The 18,329-nt window shown below is 30.2% G+C and overlaps 1 protein-coding gene across 2 annotated transcripts in view; it reads right to left on the reverse strand.

Moving 5' to 3' along the window:
* LOC139512611 (mitochondrial inner membrane protease subunit 2-like) overlaps positions 1 to 18,322 on the reverse strand; it is a 56,853-nt gene extending 38,531 nt beyond the window's left edge. The window contains exons 1-3 of one of the 2 annotated variants that reach the window (XM_071300360.1): positions 18,224 to 18,322; positions 9,160 to 9,326; positions 7,125 to 7,222 (exon numbers count right to left, since the gene is read on the reverse strand). In XM_071300360.1, the coding sequence (XP_071156461.1) occupies positions 7,125 to 7,222; positions 9,160 to 9,279 (218 nt within the window). In that variant the 5' untranslated portion in view covers positions 9,280 to 9,326; positions 18,224 to 18,322. Of the gene's footprint in view, positions 1 to 7,124; positions 7,223 to 9,159; positions 9,327 to 18,145 lie in introns of both variants that reach the window. The other variant, XM_071300352.1, reaches the window with a different exon arrangement.
* Between the last annotated feature and the right edge of the window lie 7 nt (positions 18,323 to 18,329).

Raw genomic sequence — 18,329 nt, forward strand, 5'->3', positions numbered from 1 at the left:
GGATACCAATTTTCGTAGTTTTCGTGGGTACAGGTGTACCATGAATTCAAATGTTTATCAAATTACAAATTTTCTATCAGGTTGTATTTAGACTTTTGCAAAACCACTAAATTACATATCCACCAAAAAGGCAGGTTTTTCTGCAATCCACAAAAATTGGTACCCACGAAAATAAATAAATCCACAGTATTAATCAAAAAGCTTCAGAATGTAACAAAAAGATCAAAATGTTGAATGTAATCTTTTGTTGTTCTTTTGGGTAGATAGGTAGTACTACAAAGAAAGCCAAAAAATATATGGTTTTGGAGATGCTGAGGTGTCAATCAATACATTGAAGAAATCAATGTTTAAGGAGGTCAAATAATTATGCACAGCTAATGGAAATTATCTTAATAGGGATAAGACTGTTCAGTGATTACAAAAGAAAGATCATGTACATACAATGAGATGTCTCACCTGCTTCACTAATCACAAATGGATTTGAAAGACTACCCGGTATATGAATTAAAGATCAAGGTTTTACTACAGACATCAAATAAACTTAAAATTATCTTTATTCATAAAAATACAAAACAAGGTCATATGAACCCTGCAATAAGGACATTCCGATATTCACCTACTTTACAATTATATCCTTTCACAAAAGAACAGTTGTCCACGTGCATTTATGCCAAAAGAATGTAAATGATAAAAAACTTAATGTTGACCAAACAACCATGGACATGATGTCATAGTCAGATGAACCGTACAGACAAACATGTAAAACATACATTCAAACCAAATAATTTGAACTGCTGATTATAGTATCTGATAAATGGATCATGATCCTTGCAAATGAGTTCAGGGTCACATGAAGACTGCCAGACACCAACCAGAGTTGACCTACTGCTTATATAGTATATTATATACTATATAAGCAGTAGGTCAACTCTGGTTGGTGTATGGCAGTCTTCATGTGACCCTGAACTCATATAACTCATATATTATAGAAATGAACCTTTATCACAACAACTTAATATTGATCATAATTTATGTATCTTTTTTCTAAGCAAACTTTATATCAATCACCATTGTTCACAGCTTGTTAAATATCACCCAATTTACACAATCCAATATCAAATAATGATATTTTCCCCCTATAATCGGCGCTTTGTAACATAAATATTTAATTTTTACATATATATCATGATATATTAGAAATAATATAAAAATAAGAAGATGTGGTTTGAATGCCATTGAGACAACCCTCCACCAGAGACCAAATTATGCAGAAGTAAGCAACTTAAGACCACCATACCATCTTCAACAAAGAGTAAAACCCTTACTGCACTGCAGGCTATTAAAGGCCCAATTATGACGAATAGTTCAAACAAGAAAACTAATGGTCTGCCTTATGTACAAAACAATAAACAAAATTCAAATATGATATATATACATCAGCAAAAGACAATCACTAAATTACCTTAAGTGTAAAATTTATCGTAAGTCTAAAATATTCCTCAACAATTCATCTAATTATTTTTATTGTAAGATTAATTTTACATTTAAGATTTTTTTGTGAAAAGGCCTACTGACTGGCACAAAAAGAATATGGTGGTGTTAATCTTGTTACACTGCATGCACAATAAAAGGTTTCTGTTAATTCACATGGGGGATTTGGTGGCTGAGTGGTCATTTGCAGTGATAACTAGGATATAAACCCTGATTAAGAAATCACAGCTAATTGCAGACCTGTGCGTTCAACTCCAATCTTAATTGACTAAGATTGTCAATTTTCCTGCCAAAGGTTGGTTGTTCTCAACCAAGAAAAACTGACCACCAACAATCAATCAATCTATAGATATAAGAAGATGTGGTCTGGTGTGTTTTAAATTTTTGATTCCATTGAAGTTTGAAAATATTTTGACAGTTGAAATGCATTGAGTTTTAGTTTAAAAGTATTGAGGTTTAGAGAAAATCTAAGTTCTCTCGGATTATTATTTAGTTGAAAAATACAAAATCATGTACAATTTGGTAAGAAGCATACAACAACTTCAACAAGGTTTAAATATCTTTGAAACTATGATGGTGGTAGCAGGAAAAAATCTTTGGATATAATTAGATTCATTTGTGTCTTTTACTGTCTAGTTACCTTTTCATTTCAATCCAATAACGTTTTATTAATCCACAATATAGTTAGAAAAAATAGAAATAGAAAGTAGGTGCGAGATTGGCAAAAGAAAGATAACTCTAAAGAGTTGATCATTATCCTAAAATTGAAAATACCTACACAGTATATAAACAGATCATTAAAGGGGCACTAGCTGCCAAATTCATGGTCACCAATTTGACTCAAATTCTCATATTTTATTTATTATAATGTAAAACATTTTTCCAAACTATCAAAAGTATAAAATAAACAATTTACAGGACATGGTCTCAATAAGATGTAGCTTTGTTTCGTGTGAATTTTAGCCAAAACGCCATCTAATTAACTATCAAGTTGACCTTCTATGACCATATAAGCTATGTAAACATAAACATGGATATAAATAGAATAAACAACTCGTGCAATTGGATTTTTATAGGTCTGTTAAATTTTGTATTATAGATTAAAAATTTATGTTTATCGTCGTTTTTACCTTTATGAGAATGATTTAGTGTGGATCGATTCAGTTAATCAAATTATTAACCTTTGATTCACTTTCAATGTTGACATTCTTTTCCTTTAAATACCTGTACACGGACAATGCATGTGGATTCTATCTCTTTCTACTGGGTAAAATTGGAGTTTACATGAATACGGATTTAATGAGGTCGAGTTATTCATTTGCAAGTGAATAATTCATTATCAATGTTTATGAGCTTAATATGACAAAATTGAACCATTTCAGCTGATAAAAGCAAATTATTATTTCACTATTTCAAATTCATTAATGATTGAACAAAAAAAATTATACTTTTGATTTTTTATATACCTCGTAGCTAGTGCCCCTTTAATAAAGTCAGAAAAATTAGTACTTGCAAACAGAATGTGTAGCCTGCATAAATCTGCCAGACAAAAGAGAAACTTTTATTTCAGGCCAAAAGATCAAGAGAATGTATGACAAGGCCATTTTTTTGGGCACGGATATTCAAAAATCGAAAAGTATCAAAAAGTCCAATTAACATTTTATTATAGGTCCAATCTGATACAAGTCATACTTCTTCATTATTCAAGTGCTTCTAAGAATTTTTAATTCAATGTATTAAAAAAAAATTATTTTGACAATGTACTTGAATATCTAAATTTAATTTTCACATTAACAGTTGACTCTTGACCCTTAAGTCAAATTTTCTAAAAAGTACAAACAAACTCACACATTTTTCAAACTGACTATTGTTGTTTACAAGAATCTGTAGCCAATAGGTATTTTCGGGCGATATCTTTTTGCGCCAAAAAGTATCTCATTTGCGCCACAACTTAATTGCGCCAATGCTTCTTTTACGCCACCTAATTTTTTAAACTATAGGTATCATTTGCGCCAATAAAATAATCATCTAATTGCGCCAATTTTATTTATTTTTATTTATATATGGACCATAATTTGGTATTCGGCCTTTGGTTTCTTTTTGTATCCTTTTTTCTAAGTTCTAAAACTTTAACTTTTATTCTGTGGGTTGTGTTGGTGTTAGAATAGTATTAATGGAACAATTGAGTTTTTCAAGAAAAAAATAATACATTTTGATTCACCGTTTACATGACAGGAAACCAAACAGGAAACCAATCTTTATTTTCTTTATTTTGTACAATATATTTCAAAAGACATAAATGAACACCATTACTAGTGTTGCTTGCTTTATGTTAATATTTAAAATTTATTTTCAATGTTTAATTAAAGTTTTTTTTAAACGCGACAGGAAACCATAAGAAACCGAAAGCATTTTTTTAGTTTTATTTTATTGCAAAATCTGCTTAAAATAGTCTGAACAGTATACTTTTTCTTAAAATCCATCTTAAATGTAACAGTATTATAAAACTCCTAAATATGTGCTTGTTTTGAAAACAATTAGTACAATTTATTCAGAAATTTCCATATTTTCTTCATTGATACAGGATACCATAATCGTTGTATCTTGATGTTTTAGCCAAAAAAATGTATTTATATTTGGTTTTGAAATTCCAGTTATATACAATTTATTCCAAATCATTGGCAATGTAAAATTCTTTAAATCCAGTAAAGAAAAAAACTTTTAACTTGGAATTAAAATCTTTAAATAGGCACCATGTGATATTTGTGACCTGTACACCATCTACATGGTTTCCACATTTTAACCTACTTTAGTGGGCTAAAATCAATAAAGTACTTCCTTTCAAGTCATGCATGGTAAAAGTTTACTTCTCCTTTGACAAGTTTATTGCGTTTCTGAAAAGTGTTTGCAGAACATGAATAAAAAAAAATAATTAAAAATTGTGACAAAGATACCAACTTTGTACATTCCAAGTGTAACGGTATATTAACATGTATTTTTTATTAAGTTATCTTTATTCACCTAAAATATCCAGTAATATTTACTGCTGAAGCAAAATCAATCCAACGAGCATCGGCACAATGATAAGAGACGTAATGTCGATTGAATTTTCCAAGGACCCTTTACATCGTTATCAGGAAACAAAGTGTGTCATAACGTCTGTCAAATCTGAAATTGATTTTGTCAAGTCATTGGGCATTTATTTTCACACAAGATCGTATGTAACATTATGCACATAGGAAAAACAATAGACCCCCGGTGCAATCTCTTTGAAAATTGTATTTTCCTTTTTTAAACAAGACGAAACAAGTCTACAGATTATGTTTGCTAACATTCCGTTGGAAACAAAAACAATGTTTAGACCTAGTATTTCATACATCCGGCCGTAAGGGCGTGATCACATGTTAGTCACATGTTTCACGTATGACCGGAAATGATTAGAACTTAACGACAAAAACAATTTTAATAAAAAAAAAGGAAATAACTGGACTTCTGTTTCGTTTGAAATGTAACGCTTTTTATCATTTTTATCATGCAAAAATAGGATGGTTTCAGGTTCACGATAACGTCATTTTCTAACTTAATTATTGCGAAGAACAAAACTAGAATGTAAATCATCTCTGATTTACCTGTTTGGACATCTCACGAGAGTTCATATTTGCATATTGTTATAAAGAATTCTATTACAACAAAGCAGATTACATCATCTAAAATTTGCGTTACGAAATTGGAAACCAAAGTAACGCTAGTGTTCTTACACCTGCTACAGAAATACTTATAGTTCTCGGCATTTTCTTCTGACTATTCTTATTGGTTGATGTTCTTTATTATTTGAAAGCAAAAGTTACGAATTTGCCAGTGACGATTATCTATAAATCAGTCAGCGTTATGCACTTCGGAAGCGAAAAGTAACGCGAGAAACGACACAAAAATACTGTCGTATAATCTTTGAAATTTGTTAATATCAATTTTTTTTCTAGGGAAGAGTAGCATACACTTGTATGTTGATAAAAATAAAGGCATCTTTAGATGTAGTTACAACTTTTCTTACAGTAATACACATTTTTATCACTTTTCTATCGTTATAGGAAACGAGCCCAATAGCAAATTATGGTCCATATACTCACAACTAAATGATTGACTTCCCTATTCCTTTATCCGGGCTTGGGACCTGCAGTTCTTGCAACTTTCACCAAGTCAGGAAAGCATTTTCTTGTAACAAGCTTCTGAATTTGACGGCAACAAAAAAAATACTAAGGGAATATTATGTCCATTCTTAAAGCCATGTATAGTATAAAATTATTTGAAATATTTTGGACAACATTTATAGGTACCATCAGCATAAATTTTACACAGGAATTTAAAATTAACCTCGCATCCTAATAAAATTATCCCGCTTTGTGGATCGTTACACAATACAAAGTCATCATCTTTGTTTGTAACAACACCAATATCATCCAATATTCTGTGAAATTCTGCTTGATTTTTAAGATGAGCCAGATGCAGTTTTCTTCTCTCTCTGTAACACAGACTGACGCACATATTCTAAATCTTTCTTTTCTAAAATGCTCTGAATTTATCATTTTTGAAGGTCACTCTGACAACATATCGGTTGTTTTTCTTTTCCAGACATCTTGACTTGTGAAAAAATATTCTATTACTAAATAATTTATTTTTTAGTGAGTTTTCTTAAATTTGATGAGTATTCAGTTAAATCTTAAGTGGAAAGGTTAACTAAAGTACATGTATGATATAGGTAAACCAATGTGTATACAGTGGTTTTAAAGAAAAAAATTGTCTTGTCTTGTCTTGTAAAACATGTACAGGTATGATATAGGTAAACAATATTTACAGGTAAATGTATCGCAATTTCATTTCATTTATTGGCGCAATTAATACCATGAAAATAAAAGAGAGTGGCGCAATAAATACCTTTTTAAAACTGCAATTGGCGCAAATTGATTATACCCGTATTTTCACAACCCAGTACATTCAGTTTAGTAAATAATACTGTTAATTTAGACTTTATTGTGACATTTTTATCATGCAAAAAATAGGATGGTATCAGGTTCACAATAACTAAAACTGGCTTTCATGAATATTTTGCAATCCCATATTTACCAAAGGTCAATGATTAGTAATAACAAAATCACACATTAATCTCTGAATTTACAGTAAATGTAACTTTCTTTTCAAAATTTAAAAATTAAAGAAAAATAAAATTGAATTGTAAGTACAATCTCAACTTTGAAAAACATTGTTATATTTCAGGAACTCAGAATGGCATACAGACCTCTGAATCTAGTCACCAAATATCTACTTTAAAGCAACGGAAAAATTATTTTTTTGTAGCATTCACAAATAGTCAAATTAATAAATTAAAATTGACAAGGATTCATTCATACTTTCTTTCAACAAAAACATTTTACTTTTAGTAATGTTTGACATCTTGAGAAATAAAACGCAATGTCACATGAAATGAGTTACATGACGCCAAATGTCCTCAACTGAAAATTTATTATATAGTTCTGGAAGAAAACAAAGTCACATTGTATTACACTAAAACTACAATGATTGGATTTTGGTTCTATTTTAACAAAATACAACACAGATATGAAATCAGCCTTACTTACAATAATGCTACAATTTCTCCTCTTTCCAGATCAAAATGTCTGACTTTCCATTTGTTCAGGAACACATAATCTGTCTTTCTATCTGGATTTAATGTTGGCTACAAGTATTTTGCATATATGATTAAAACATACTCAAACCAAATTATAATAGTTGTAACCAGATTAACATATTATATAGCCAATCCAGATCCTTAAAGGAATTCAATTACCCTCATTAACATGTTTTTTTTTCTTCAAAATATAAAATCCAACAAAATGATAAATCCCCTCCTGCTTTTAAGTTAACATTATGTTCTATTCAAAGTGAAAACACATGGTCTTTTTGTTTGTTTCATCCTGTAGATATACAAGTCTTTTTGGTTTGTTTCATTCTGTAGAATATACAAGTCTTTTTGTTTGTTTCATCCTGTAGAATGTACAAGTCTTTTTGTTTGTTTCATTCTGTAGAATGTACAAGTCTTTTTGTTTGTTGCATTCTGTAGAATGTACAAGTCTTTTTGTTTGTTTCATTCTGAAGAATGTACAAGTCTTTTTGTTTGTTTCATTCTGTAGAATGTACAAGTCTTTTTGTGTGTTTCATTCTGTAGAATGTACAAGTCTTTTTGCTTGTTTCATTCTGTAGAATGTACAAGTCTTTTTGTTTGTTTCATTCTGTAGAATGTACAAGTCTTTTTGTTTGTTTCATTCTGTAGAATGTATAAGTCTTTATGTTTGTTTCATCCTGTAGAATGTACAAGTAGTTTTAGGTATTATCTCTGATCAATGCTGATATTTAGTATTACTATACATCTCCTTTTGTTCATGTACATGTACTTTGTAATTAATATATGTTTTGACCGTTATTTAATATATATATTCACACTCCACTGTCTACAGAACAGGGTAAAGCTATTTCAATATACATGAATACAAAACCAATTTTGTTTATTAACTAGAGGCTCTAAAGAGCCTGTGTCACTCACCTTGGTTTATGTGCATATTAAACAAAGGACACAGATGGATTTATGACAAAATTGTGTTTTAAAAATATATAAATTTTAAGAATAATTATAAAATACAGAAATTACAAATTATTTAACAGAAAACAATTTGTGTTTATCTTTTAAAACAAAAAAGGTTTTGTCTTTCTTTCGAAAACGAAAATATGGCCACAAATCTGAATTTTGAGCAAATATACAAAATTTCGACCTCATTTTACTCAAAAAGTAGCACATGAAGGTATATTTTTTATTACATATTTGAATAAATCAGGTAAAAAATAGTCTATATGGAATTTTTTATCAAAATGTAAATACGAGGTCAAAACTGTATTGTATGCCCTTAAGGGGTCAACTGACTATTTTGGTCATGTTTGACTTATTTGTAGATCTAACTTTGCTGAATATTATTGATGTTTCCAGTTTATCTCTATCTATAATAATATTCAAGATAAAAAACAAAAATTTTCTTAAAATTAACATTAGGGGCAGCAACCCAACAACAGGTTCTCCTATTCATCTGAAAATTTAAGAGCAGATAGATCTTGACCTGATAAACAATCGCATAAACAAAAACATTTTACCCCTATGTTCTATTTTTAGCCATGGCGGACATCTTGGTTGGCTGGCCAGTCACTAACCATTGCACCGGACACATTTTTTAAATTAGATACCCCAATGATGATTGTGGCCAAGTTTGGTTTAATTTGGCCCAGTAGTTTCAGAGGAGAAGAATTTTTAAGTTAACGACGCCGGACGACAACGGACGCCAAGTGATGAGAAAAGCTCACTTGGCCCTTTGGGCAAGGTGTGCTAAAAATGAGGAAAATCTATGGTAAAGTCAGCTAAAACAAACTGATTCACCTGACTTTGTTGATTTCTATGAATTTATTAGAAATATATGTTTAACCCCCTCCCTCCATAATTTATGTGACAGTGCTGGTTCCAAGTCTCTAATTCAGTGGCTGTCGTTGTTTACTGTAGAATATTTCTTTTTCTGTTCTAACACAAATCAGGACAATTGTTTTTGCATTTCAAGTTTTTTTTTCATTACCTACCTGCATAGAAACACCCATAACTTGAGCAATATATCCAACAGTATCTAAGAAAGTTACAGCAACTGGTAACCCTACTGCTGTAGACAAGGCAGAGGATGCTAATGCTTTGTACAAGGCCATCTTTTAACCAAATTCCATTTTCAATTGAACACAAATGGCACAAGTTCCTATCAAATAGATAAATAAGAAACTGTTGACAAATAAAACTGAATATCAAATACCATTGACTCATCACCATGTGTTGTTCTCTTAAATCTAACCTAAAAACTAAAACATTAACATGTAAACTATGCAAAAGTTCCAAGTCAATGTACCATGATGAGAGGGTTGCGGCCATATTTTCTCCATGTAAATGAGATCAGCAAATGCTAATACAACTGCCTACCAAATATTATAGACTATAAACCATTAGTAGTCTCATACTAAACTGACTTATTATATATAATTATCACAAACTTACAAAAAGTTTCAAAGTCAATTTTGGCCATGGCTAGGGCAATGCAGGGGTTTCAATATTATAAATGTACTATCAACTAAACACTGCGTTGTACTCTGCAGATACATTTTGATCAATATTGAAGGCAGTAGGTTATTGTTCACATCTTTAATTTGCCATTAAGTTTTTCAGTTAGGGGTACTACTTATTCAAGTAATTTTTATTTATTTGAAGAAGTAAAAAAAAATATACACATATAAGTAAATTTGTAGGATACTTATACATGTTATACAAGTGAATTTACTTGTATAGGTAAAAAAAAAATTGGCTTAGTTATGTCCCTTAGACATTCAGAATTTTTTACTTGTATAATTAAAAAAGTCATCCTTTCTTCTTTTCTTGAATTCTTAAGATTTCTTTGCTCTAATAGAATTTTAAATTGTGTACCGTTTGCAGATGTCTTTACTTATCATTTAAGTGCAATTTCATAGTCAATGGAAATCCCATTTGTCTGTTATAATTATCTTCATAACACTTCTCATTTACAAGCCCCAAAGGAGCAATTTTTGAAGGCCTTGTGCAAATATACAAGATATTTGCTCAATCAGTTTCTTTGTTGAATTAATGAGATGAAACATTTAACTTTAATATAAAAAATTGAGCAAAACTGGGAAAAATCATTAAAGGCATGATTTTACATCTCAAAACTTGAGGATATTTGTGGGATTGTAAGAAAAATTTACTTATACTTGTAAGTAAATTTTTGAGAAAATTAAGGGGAGATTATTCAAACATTATTTATTTACTTATATGCGTATATTTTTTTTTACTTCTTCAAGTAAATAAAAATTAACTTGTGCAAGTAGTGCCCCTGACTTTCTTTAAGGAAACTGTTGTATTCAAAATGTCAATCATACCACACCTGTTTATGTATATAATTCTATATTTTTGTTCTAAACATTGCTGGTCATGCTTAATTACTGACCACTTTCTTTTCTACAAGGGTAGAGGTGTACTGCTATCTTCTGTTTAGTCTGGGACTAATAAAATGGAAGAACTTGAAAGTTCTAAAATATTCAAAAATAACTTGATTTTTCAGTGTCCTACTTAGTGTTGATTATTTTCCTCTTGATTTTCAAGAGAAGACAATAGGTACAATTATTTGTATGTCAATAATTATTATAGAGTTTTCTGATATATTGAAAAAAAAAAGAGATGGAAATAAAATATTTATTTGCCGTCCTTTCAAAGAAAATAAAGTATTAAGTTCAAATATCTAATTATGCATTTGATAAAAATACCATTCGCTTGACAGCATTTAAGATGTTTACACAATATAAAGTTTAACACAGTCCTATTACATCTTTTACATACCAGATGTATACAATTTGAATACGACATATAAAAGCAGGTAAATGTTGTAACTTTCGAAAAGGCATGTTTCACTGACCTGTTTATAAGCCCCTGACGTAGCGTTAAGTGAAACCCATGTCCGTACGACCCGTCAAATCAAATAACATCTAATAAGGACAGGTTGAAATATTTTTCAATCCTGACGGTGCATACTCATAAATTCTTTTTGGAAATCCACGAAAATATAACTGTTGATTTGATAGCATTCATTTATTCATTTGCCCTCGTAAACAGTTTTGTTTAAAAAAACGTAATCAGTAAATTCTTATTATGAAAGAATAAGTTGGTTACAACATTTTACATCCAGGCGTGCTTAAGTTTCACTTTTTCTTCTTTTTAATAAAAATGATTTTTATTTGAGCATCTATTTAAAGATTAGATTATTTACACACACACACAAATAGGGATAACTGTTTATTTTGAAACATAATTAATTTACATTCATATTCAACCAAACAGATCAGGTCGAGATCCATACCTTTACAAGATTCAAAACAGAAAAGGTGAATGTGTTTGAAAACAAAAAATCACGTTTCATTTTACAAGTGAATCATTTTAGAAATTAAAAAAATAAACAATGTATTGAACCCATCACATACTTTATATGTGTCTGTCCAAAGTCTCGATCCTGTAGTTCGGTGGTAGTCGTTTGTTCATCTCTATCATAATTGTTGTTTTTCATAAAAAAAAATATTATGATATAGGCCGTTAGTTTTCTTCTTGAATCCTTCCACATTTTTTATGTCGGGGCTTTTAATAGCCGACTATAAGATACAAGTTATCGTTGTTGAAGGCCGTACCATAGCATGTAATTGCTGACATACACTTTAATCGATCCTGATGGATAGTTATCTTATTTGCTATCATACCACATCTCCACTGTTTATATTAAAAAAAAAAACGGCGCCGACAAAGGATGAATGATCGTTTTTTTTTAATTGGATTTACAAAATTTCACTGTAACAACAAAAAAGACAACAGTCGTTAGTAGTATAACGATATATGAATGTATTCAGGATAATATGGTTAAAAAAACAACTTTTTGTACAAAGTCGAATAGCGGTACGCAACAGCGACTTCTGAACAGAATTAACGGCATATATTTTATAATATTTGATATGTAGTTTATTTTGTATATTTGTAAGCCTGTAAAGCTTTTAATCGACAAAATATCGTCATTTGATATTATCTAAACAGTGATTAATTTCATTTTTAAATTGCAATATATAGAAAGACGCTGTACAGACAAAAGTTGTTACTTTGCAATTTACTAGTTTACAACGTCCTGCAATTTGCCATACAATAAACAAACAATGTTTTTGTCCATATTCTTTAAAAAACATCTTTTTGAAAACAAATTTCAGTAAATATGATGCCACACTATTATTATCTAAATATGTGTCTGGAAAAATATGAAAAACAGTTGAATTTCTTGACAATGGAGCGACAGAGGACGATCGACCTCGAAATTTTCCGGTACTAAGTGGCAAGTTTTGGAGTGAAACACAAAGTCTGATCTTAATTTTGTACTTATCGGCCTAATAATTTAAAGAATTATATATCAGAAAATTATTTCGTAAGTGGCACCCTCATCAAATGAGGGAAAATGCTTTAAAGGGAAACTTCGCAAAAAAATCAAAAATTAATATTCATTTGTGATATTATGTCCATTCTGTATAGAAATGCTCAAATTTATAGATATTAAAGTTTTATTCCGCTAGATAAGAGATCACCATCGATTTTAAATTTAGAGTATCAATTCTCTGCATTCCGCCATTTTGTCATCTTCTCCGATTAAAAATGACGCTATGTCTATAAACCACAAAGGACCAAAACTACAGTAACCGATGTAGTCGTAATTGCGTGTCGATATCTTGTCAATCGTACGGTTGTTTTATCTGACTAACTAACTTGATACGGAAAATGTTCTTATTTTTTTTTAAATAACCATAGTCTGTTATTTTTAAACTGTTAATATTGGAATTAGTTAAAAAGTCAAACTTCAAATCATGAATAAGTGTTCCGTGAAAATTGTTTTCGAAAATCTAATTTGTTTATAATTCTTTAAAGTAATAAATTTTATTCAAATAAATTCGTATCTTCCCTCATCTGATCACCAGCATGGCTAAAGGTATTACTCCCAAAGGTATTGTGAGGGGTGTGAGGTGACACGTCCAGGTATTCAAGCGATTTCCTGTCGGGCTAATTGCAAGTTCATGCATTGTTTCACTTCTGTAGGTATTGATCAGTGTACACGGCCGATAACTTATAACTCTCCATTTTGAACTATCAGGTATATAATATACATCTCTGTCTTGCGTGTCCAAAAGTGATATAATATACTAGTCATTACTAAACTCATACGCTTGTTTATAAATAACATTACTGGTGTAAAGAATATTATTTATAAAAATATAAATAATACCAAAAAAAAAAAAGATTTGATGAATTATAAATCTATTTACATTTTTTTCCAAGGTTTAATTTGGGAAAATGTAATATATACTCGTTGTCAATAGTAAAGGACAGATTGGAACATACCAGAAATATTGATTAAAAAAAATGTACGCACTTGTAGACGAATTGTTTCTACGCCTGTATACATTGAACATAAGAAAGAAACATACATTTTGTGTAAATCGGGGTAACAGTTTTGCAAATAGACTCGTCCATGTATGCCAACAGTATGTAATCATCATAATAGATAGACTATTAGATACCAAAAGAAGAAGAAGAAGAAGAAGAGGACCAATTTGATTTAAATACAGGTCGATATATAACTTGCTTCGGTTCATCGAAGTTATGAACATAGTAAAATCACAAATTTATATATCAATTAGATAATTCTCGAATAAAGGAAGAAACTCGACTTCATCACAATTGTTACGACATTCATGTAAAATATATGCAACTGGACGTGCACTAACAAACCCCAAGGGATGTGAATATGTTCTAGGAAAACTATTGAGTAATTAAGTTTCAAATTAATTTCGGGATTTATTTTCTTTCTTGATATTCAATGACAGCAATTTAAAGAATAAACTGCTTGTCCGCTTTAGGGGTATTCTTGCCAGTTGAACAAACTTTAAGATGACATTAAATTCGTTGTCTTTTTTTTTAAACATCGTTGGTCAAATAGCTAAAGTATTATACCTTGTGAGAAGAAGACTATTTTAATAAGGACACTCCCGATTATGAATAAATTTGGTTGACGTTTTCACACTTGAAAAGAATATCTATTCGTAATTTTTCGATTCCATTCCAAGAGGATCCTTAAATTTCCTCTCAATTTTGTAAAACATCTTTTTTTCTAATAGCTGAAGTATTCATGCGTTGCGAGATTTAAAATATTTTGATGAGAACATTAATTCCTAAATAGGTAAATAAAGATCGCTTTGGATGGACTTAATTATATAATTGCAATCTGTTTGAAATATTAAAGGTTGCCGATTCTAATTTAAAAAAGTACAATTTTTAGTTCATACACTCGTGTTTAGAAAGCTATTTTTATTTATAAATTTATTCAATTAAAATAATTCAGTATTTTATCGTTACAAAAGTAATCAGAAGTCATAATTCATTTAAAAGTGAGCTTATGCAAATTATATAAAAATATACAACAGCTATCCAGTTATTGTGCGACCTTATTTCTCCCGTTAATTCATTTTAATTCTTTTTCTTACATACTGACTCCCGTATATCATTCATACGAAATGTTGTTCACACCTGAAATAGTGAACCATGACGCCTAGATGTCACTGAATGAAGATCAAAAGATTAGAATTACATAATGCTAATCTTTTAATTACCTTGAGTTTAAACTACGCATTCAACATTCACTAAGTGTCACAAATTAATACACATTTTATTTCCGCAGTACAAGCAAGTGAAAATGTTTGCTGGAATGGCGCAAAAAGTTCAGAATACAAACATGTATTTTTTAATACACTATCGATCATATGTTTGTTTAAAGTGTTTGAAGAAAAAAATCATAAAAATGTTCTAATGTATTATTTACTTTAATTACTAGAATTCGTATAAAAAATCCACACATAAATCCTACAATCTAATTTTAAAAGTTGCATGGCTATCACTTACTTTTCGTTGGTTAATAGCTACACCAAAGGTCGTCGATGCGCTTTAAATAGCGTTATTAGATGGTTAACGAACAAGACTTAAATGAGATTAATTTCCCTCCCGGCATGCTCAAAGACTTAAACTACGTCACATAAGTCAGGAAGTTTGAAAAAATAAAATTAATAATTCCCAATTTTCTTCTTTATTACTTTTCATATCGAAATAAAACTTGGTGAATATGTTTTTTATGGTATTATGAACATAATAAGATGAAAAGTGAAAAATCGCGAATTATCCCTTTAAATTGAATGAATTCTTATCTTGTTTACTTTTTTGTATTTGTAGGTCTTACTTTGCTGACCATTAATGCTGTTACAGTTTATCTGTATCTACAAAAGTATTCAAGATAATAACCAAAAACTGCAAAATTTCCTTAAAATTACCAGTTCAAGGGCAGCAACCCAACAACAGGTTGTGTGATTCGTCTGAAAATTTCAGGGCAGATAGATCTTGACCTGATCAACAATTTTACCCCCATGTCAGATTTGCTCTAAATGCTTTGGTTTCAAAGATATTTAAGCCAAAATATACATTTTACCCCTGTGTTCTATTTTTAGCCATGGCGGCCATCTTGGTTGGATGGCCAGGTCATCGGACACATTTTTTAAACTAGATACCCCAAGAATGATTGTGGCCAAGTTTGGTTAAATTAGGCCCAGTAGTTTCAGAGGATAAGATTTTCGTAAAAGTTTACAGACGACGGACGCCGGATGACAGACGCCAAGTGATGAGAAAAGCTCACTTGACCTTTCAGGTCAGGTGAGCTAAAAAAATAGCCTTGCCAGATGTCATAATTATTTGGATTAGTGTCCTTAAGTGTGTCAAAAATATTAAAAATAAAAATATAAATAATATTGCTACTTCCAGTCAACGAATGAAGTAAGGTTTCTAATAGGAGCCGAAAAAAATAACTTTAAATTGTATCCTATAAAATATGGGGATCATCTAAAATAGTGAAATTAGTTAGATATATGACTAGACTTTTGTTTAAAATAGTGATTGAACTTTTGTGAATTACGATGGTATTGGATTGAGAAGGATTGAATAGTACATGTTTAATATAGAAAGTTTAATATGTGCCAATATTAAACTTTCAAGTGTTATTCGGTCATTACAAGTGTTATTCGGATATTAACAGTGTTATTCGGTCATTTGAGGTACCACATTAAGTAGTGGTTCAATGACAAGAGGGCATTCTTTGAAGTTAGTCAAGAACAGGAGTAGGCTGGATGTTAGAAAGTATTATTTTACCAACAGAGTAGTGGAAGTCTGGAATAGTTTTCCCGAAACAATTGTAACTGCCAAAAACGTTAAAACATTCGAATGAAGACTACATAAATATACACCTTCTCGCTATTTCTCCGCCATTACTTGAAATCATACAGGTTCCCGTAAAATTTCGACATCATAAAACCAAATATCTGACGTCACAATGGAAAAGTGATTGTTACATGTACATATGCGTCAACAGTTCAAGCGGTCGGGTCAGCTGGGATTAGCGATAAGGTGTATTGGAAAGAACATCCTATGATTTATGACTACACAGTAGATTACCAATACACGATCGGAGGTAGCACAGTAATCAACAGTGATAGTGACAGTGAAATAGAGCCAAATATAGAGGAGCAAGCTGATTTCCTGCATTTGGATACACTTAGGTAGACCGTAGATGTAATACCCATGTTAAAATCAATCAGGTCCAGGACCAATCCAGTATATCTTATCATAATCCTTCATTTTTAAATCAATTTCCTATGTGCATACATTTAGAGTAATTACATGAATTTTAAGAGCTGGTAAACTCAGTGTATGATAAATATTTCCGGTTATGGAATACATTCTTCTGCATTTATTTCCAAATTTTTCTAGAAATTCACACAAATATATGTCTATTTTTAGCACACTGGATAGACAAACAGAATGGTCAAAAAATGGATGAAATCGGTCAAAAATTGCGCATTTAATGAGGGAAATATTGAACTAAATTAAAAAATGTATTTTTTAGGCTTCTGTCTTTATATTTCATAAAAACTGTGTTCCTGTTAGTTCCTAAAAATGGGAATAGCACCTTTTTGAGCTTCTGAAACACACCTTTTCTTTGATATGCTTCAATAAGGTCTAATTTGGGAAAAAAATAATAAGAAAGTACATTATTTTCCTTTTTTCATCAGTTTTTCTAGTTTTAAAAGAGAAATTATCTTTTTTAACTCATTTTTATATTTTTCAGAATAAGTTATAGTTACTAAATCATAGATGACTCTATATATTTTATGGCTAATTACAAAAATTATAATAATTTCATTCAAGTGGTTTATGAAATATGTATTTATAATTACTGTAAAGAGTTTTAAGATTAGTGAAATAACAAAACATACGTACAAGACATGGAAAATAATTTTTTGAGCATACATATTTTCATCTTGTTTAATGTTTTCTAACAATTATATTTTCAATAAACTTGTTTATAAATAATAGTAAGCATTGTTAATTATAAGATAGAGTTAAATTGATATAAAATTAACAGGATTAAAACAGAAGTTCTGCCTAAAAAAGAAAAATATTCACATTTATTAGTTTCTTTTCAAGAATAATTTGTAATATTGTTTTATCTAAACAAATATTATTTTTTATAATCAAGTCAATATAAAATATATATTTTGATTTTGTTTCTTTCTGATTTTTAGCATGTTTAATTGCTAAGTAACTTTTAATTGTCAGTTTTCTTTGTCTTGATTGTCAATCTGCATCTCAATGACCAACTGGTTCATGTCATTATCAGATAAGTGTGAAAGCCATTACAACGCGCATAGAACCTTTGAAGTCAGGGTTGAGCTTCATCTATGGGTATTGCATCTATGGGTAGACTTAGGTAGGTAGGTAGAATAAAATTATGGTTTCAATTTGTCAGTGTTTTTCATGTATTTTGTGGATGACATTCTTTTTCAAATCTTTATAAATGCAGGTCAATGCATCTAAAATTAGTATGTTTAATTTTTGCACCTTTCTGTTTATCAAGGTAAAGCAATGACCCTGCAGTTTACAATATTTGGATCTTTTCAGCAAGGGTCAAACACCTACAAAATTAAACGTCTTCAAAGTGTTTGATATTCGCATCGCCGCTCCTATTCTGCACTGTTTAACTCATATTACTTCCCTTATCGACCATTCAATTAATCCGGTTTAC

This window comes from Mytilus edulis, chromosome 1 (assembly GCF_963676685.1).
Source record: "Mytilus edulis chromosome 1, xbMytEdul2.2, whole genome shotgun sequence".
NCBI lineage: Eukaryota > Metazoa > Mollusca > Bivalvia > Mytilida > Mytilidae > Mytilus > Mytilus edulis.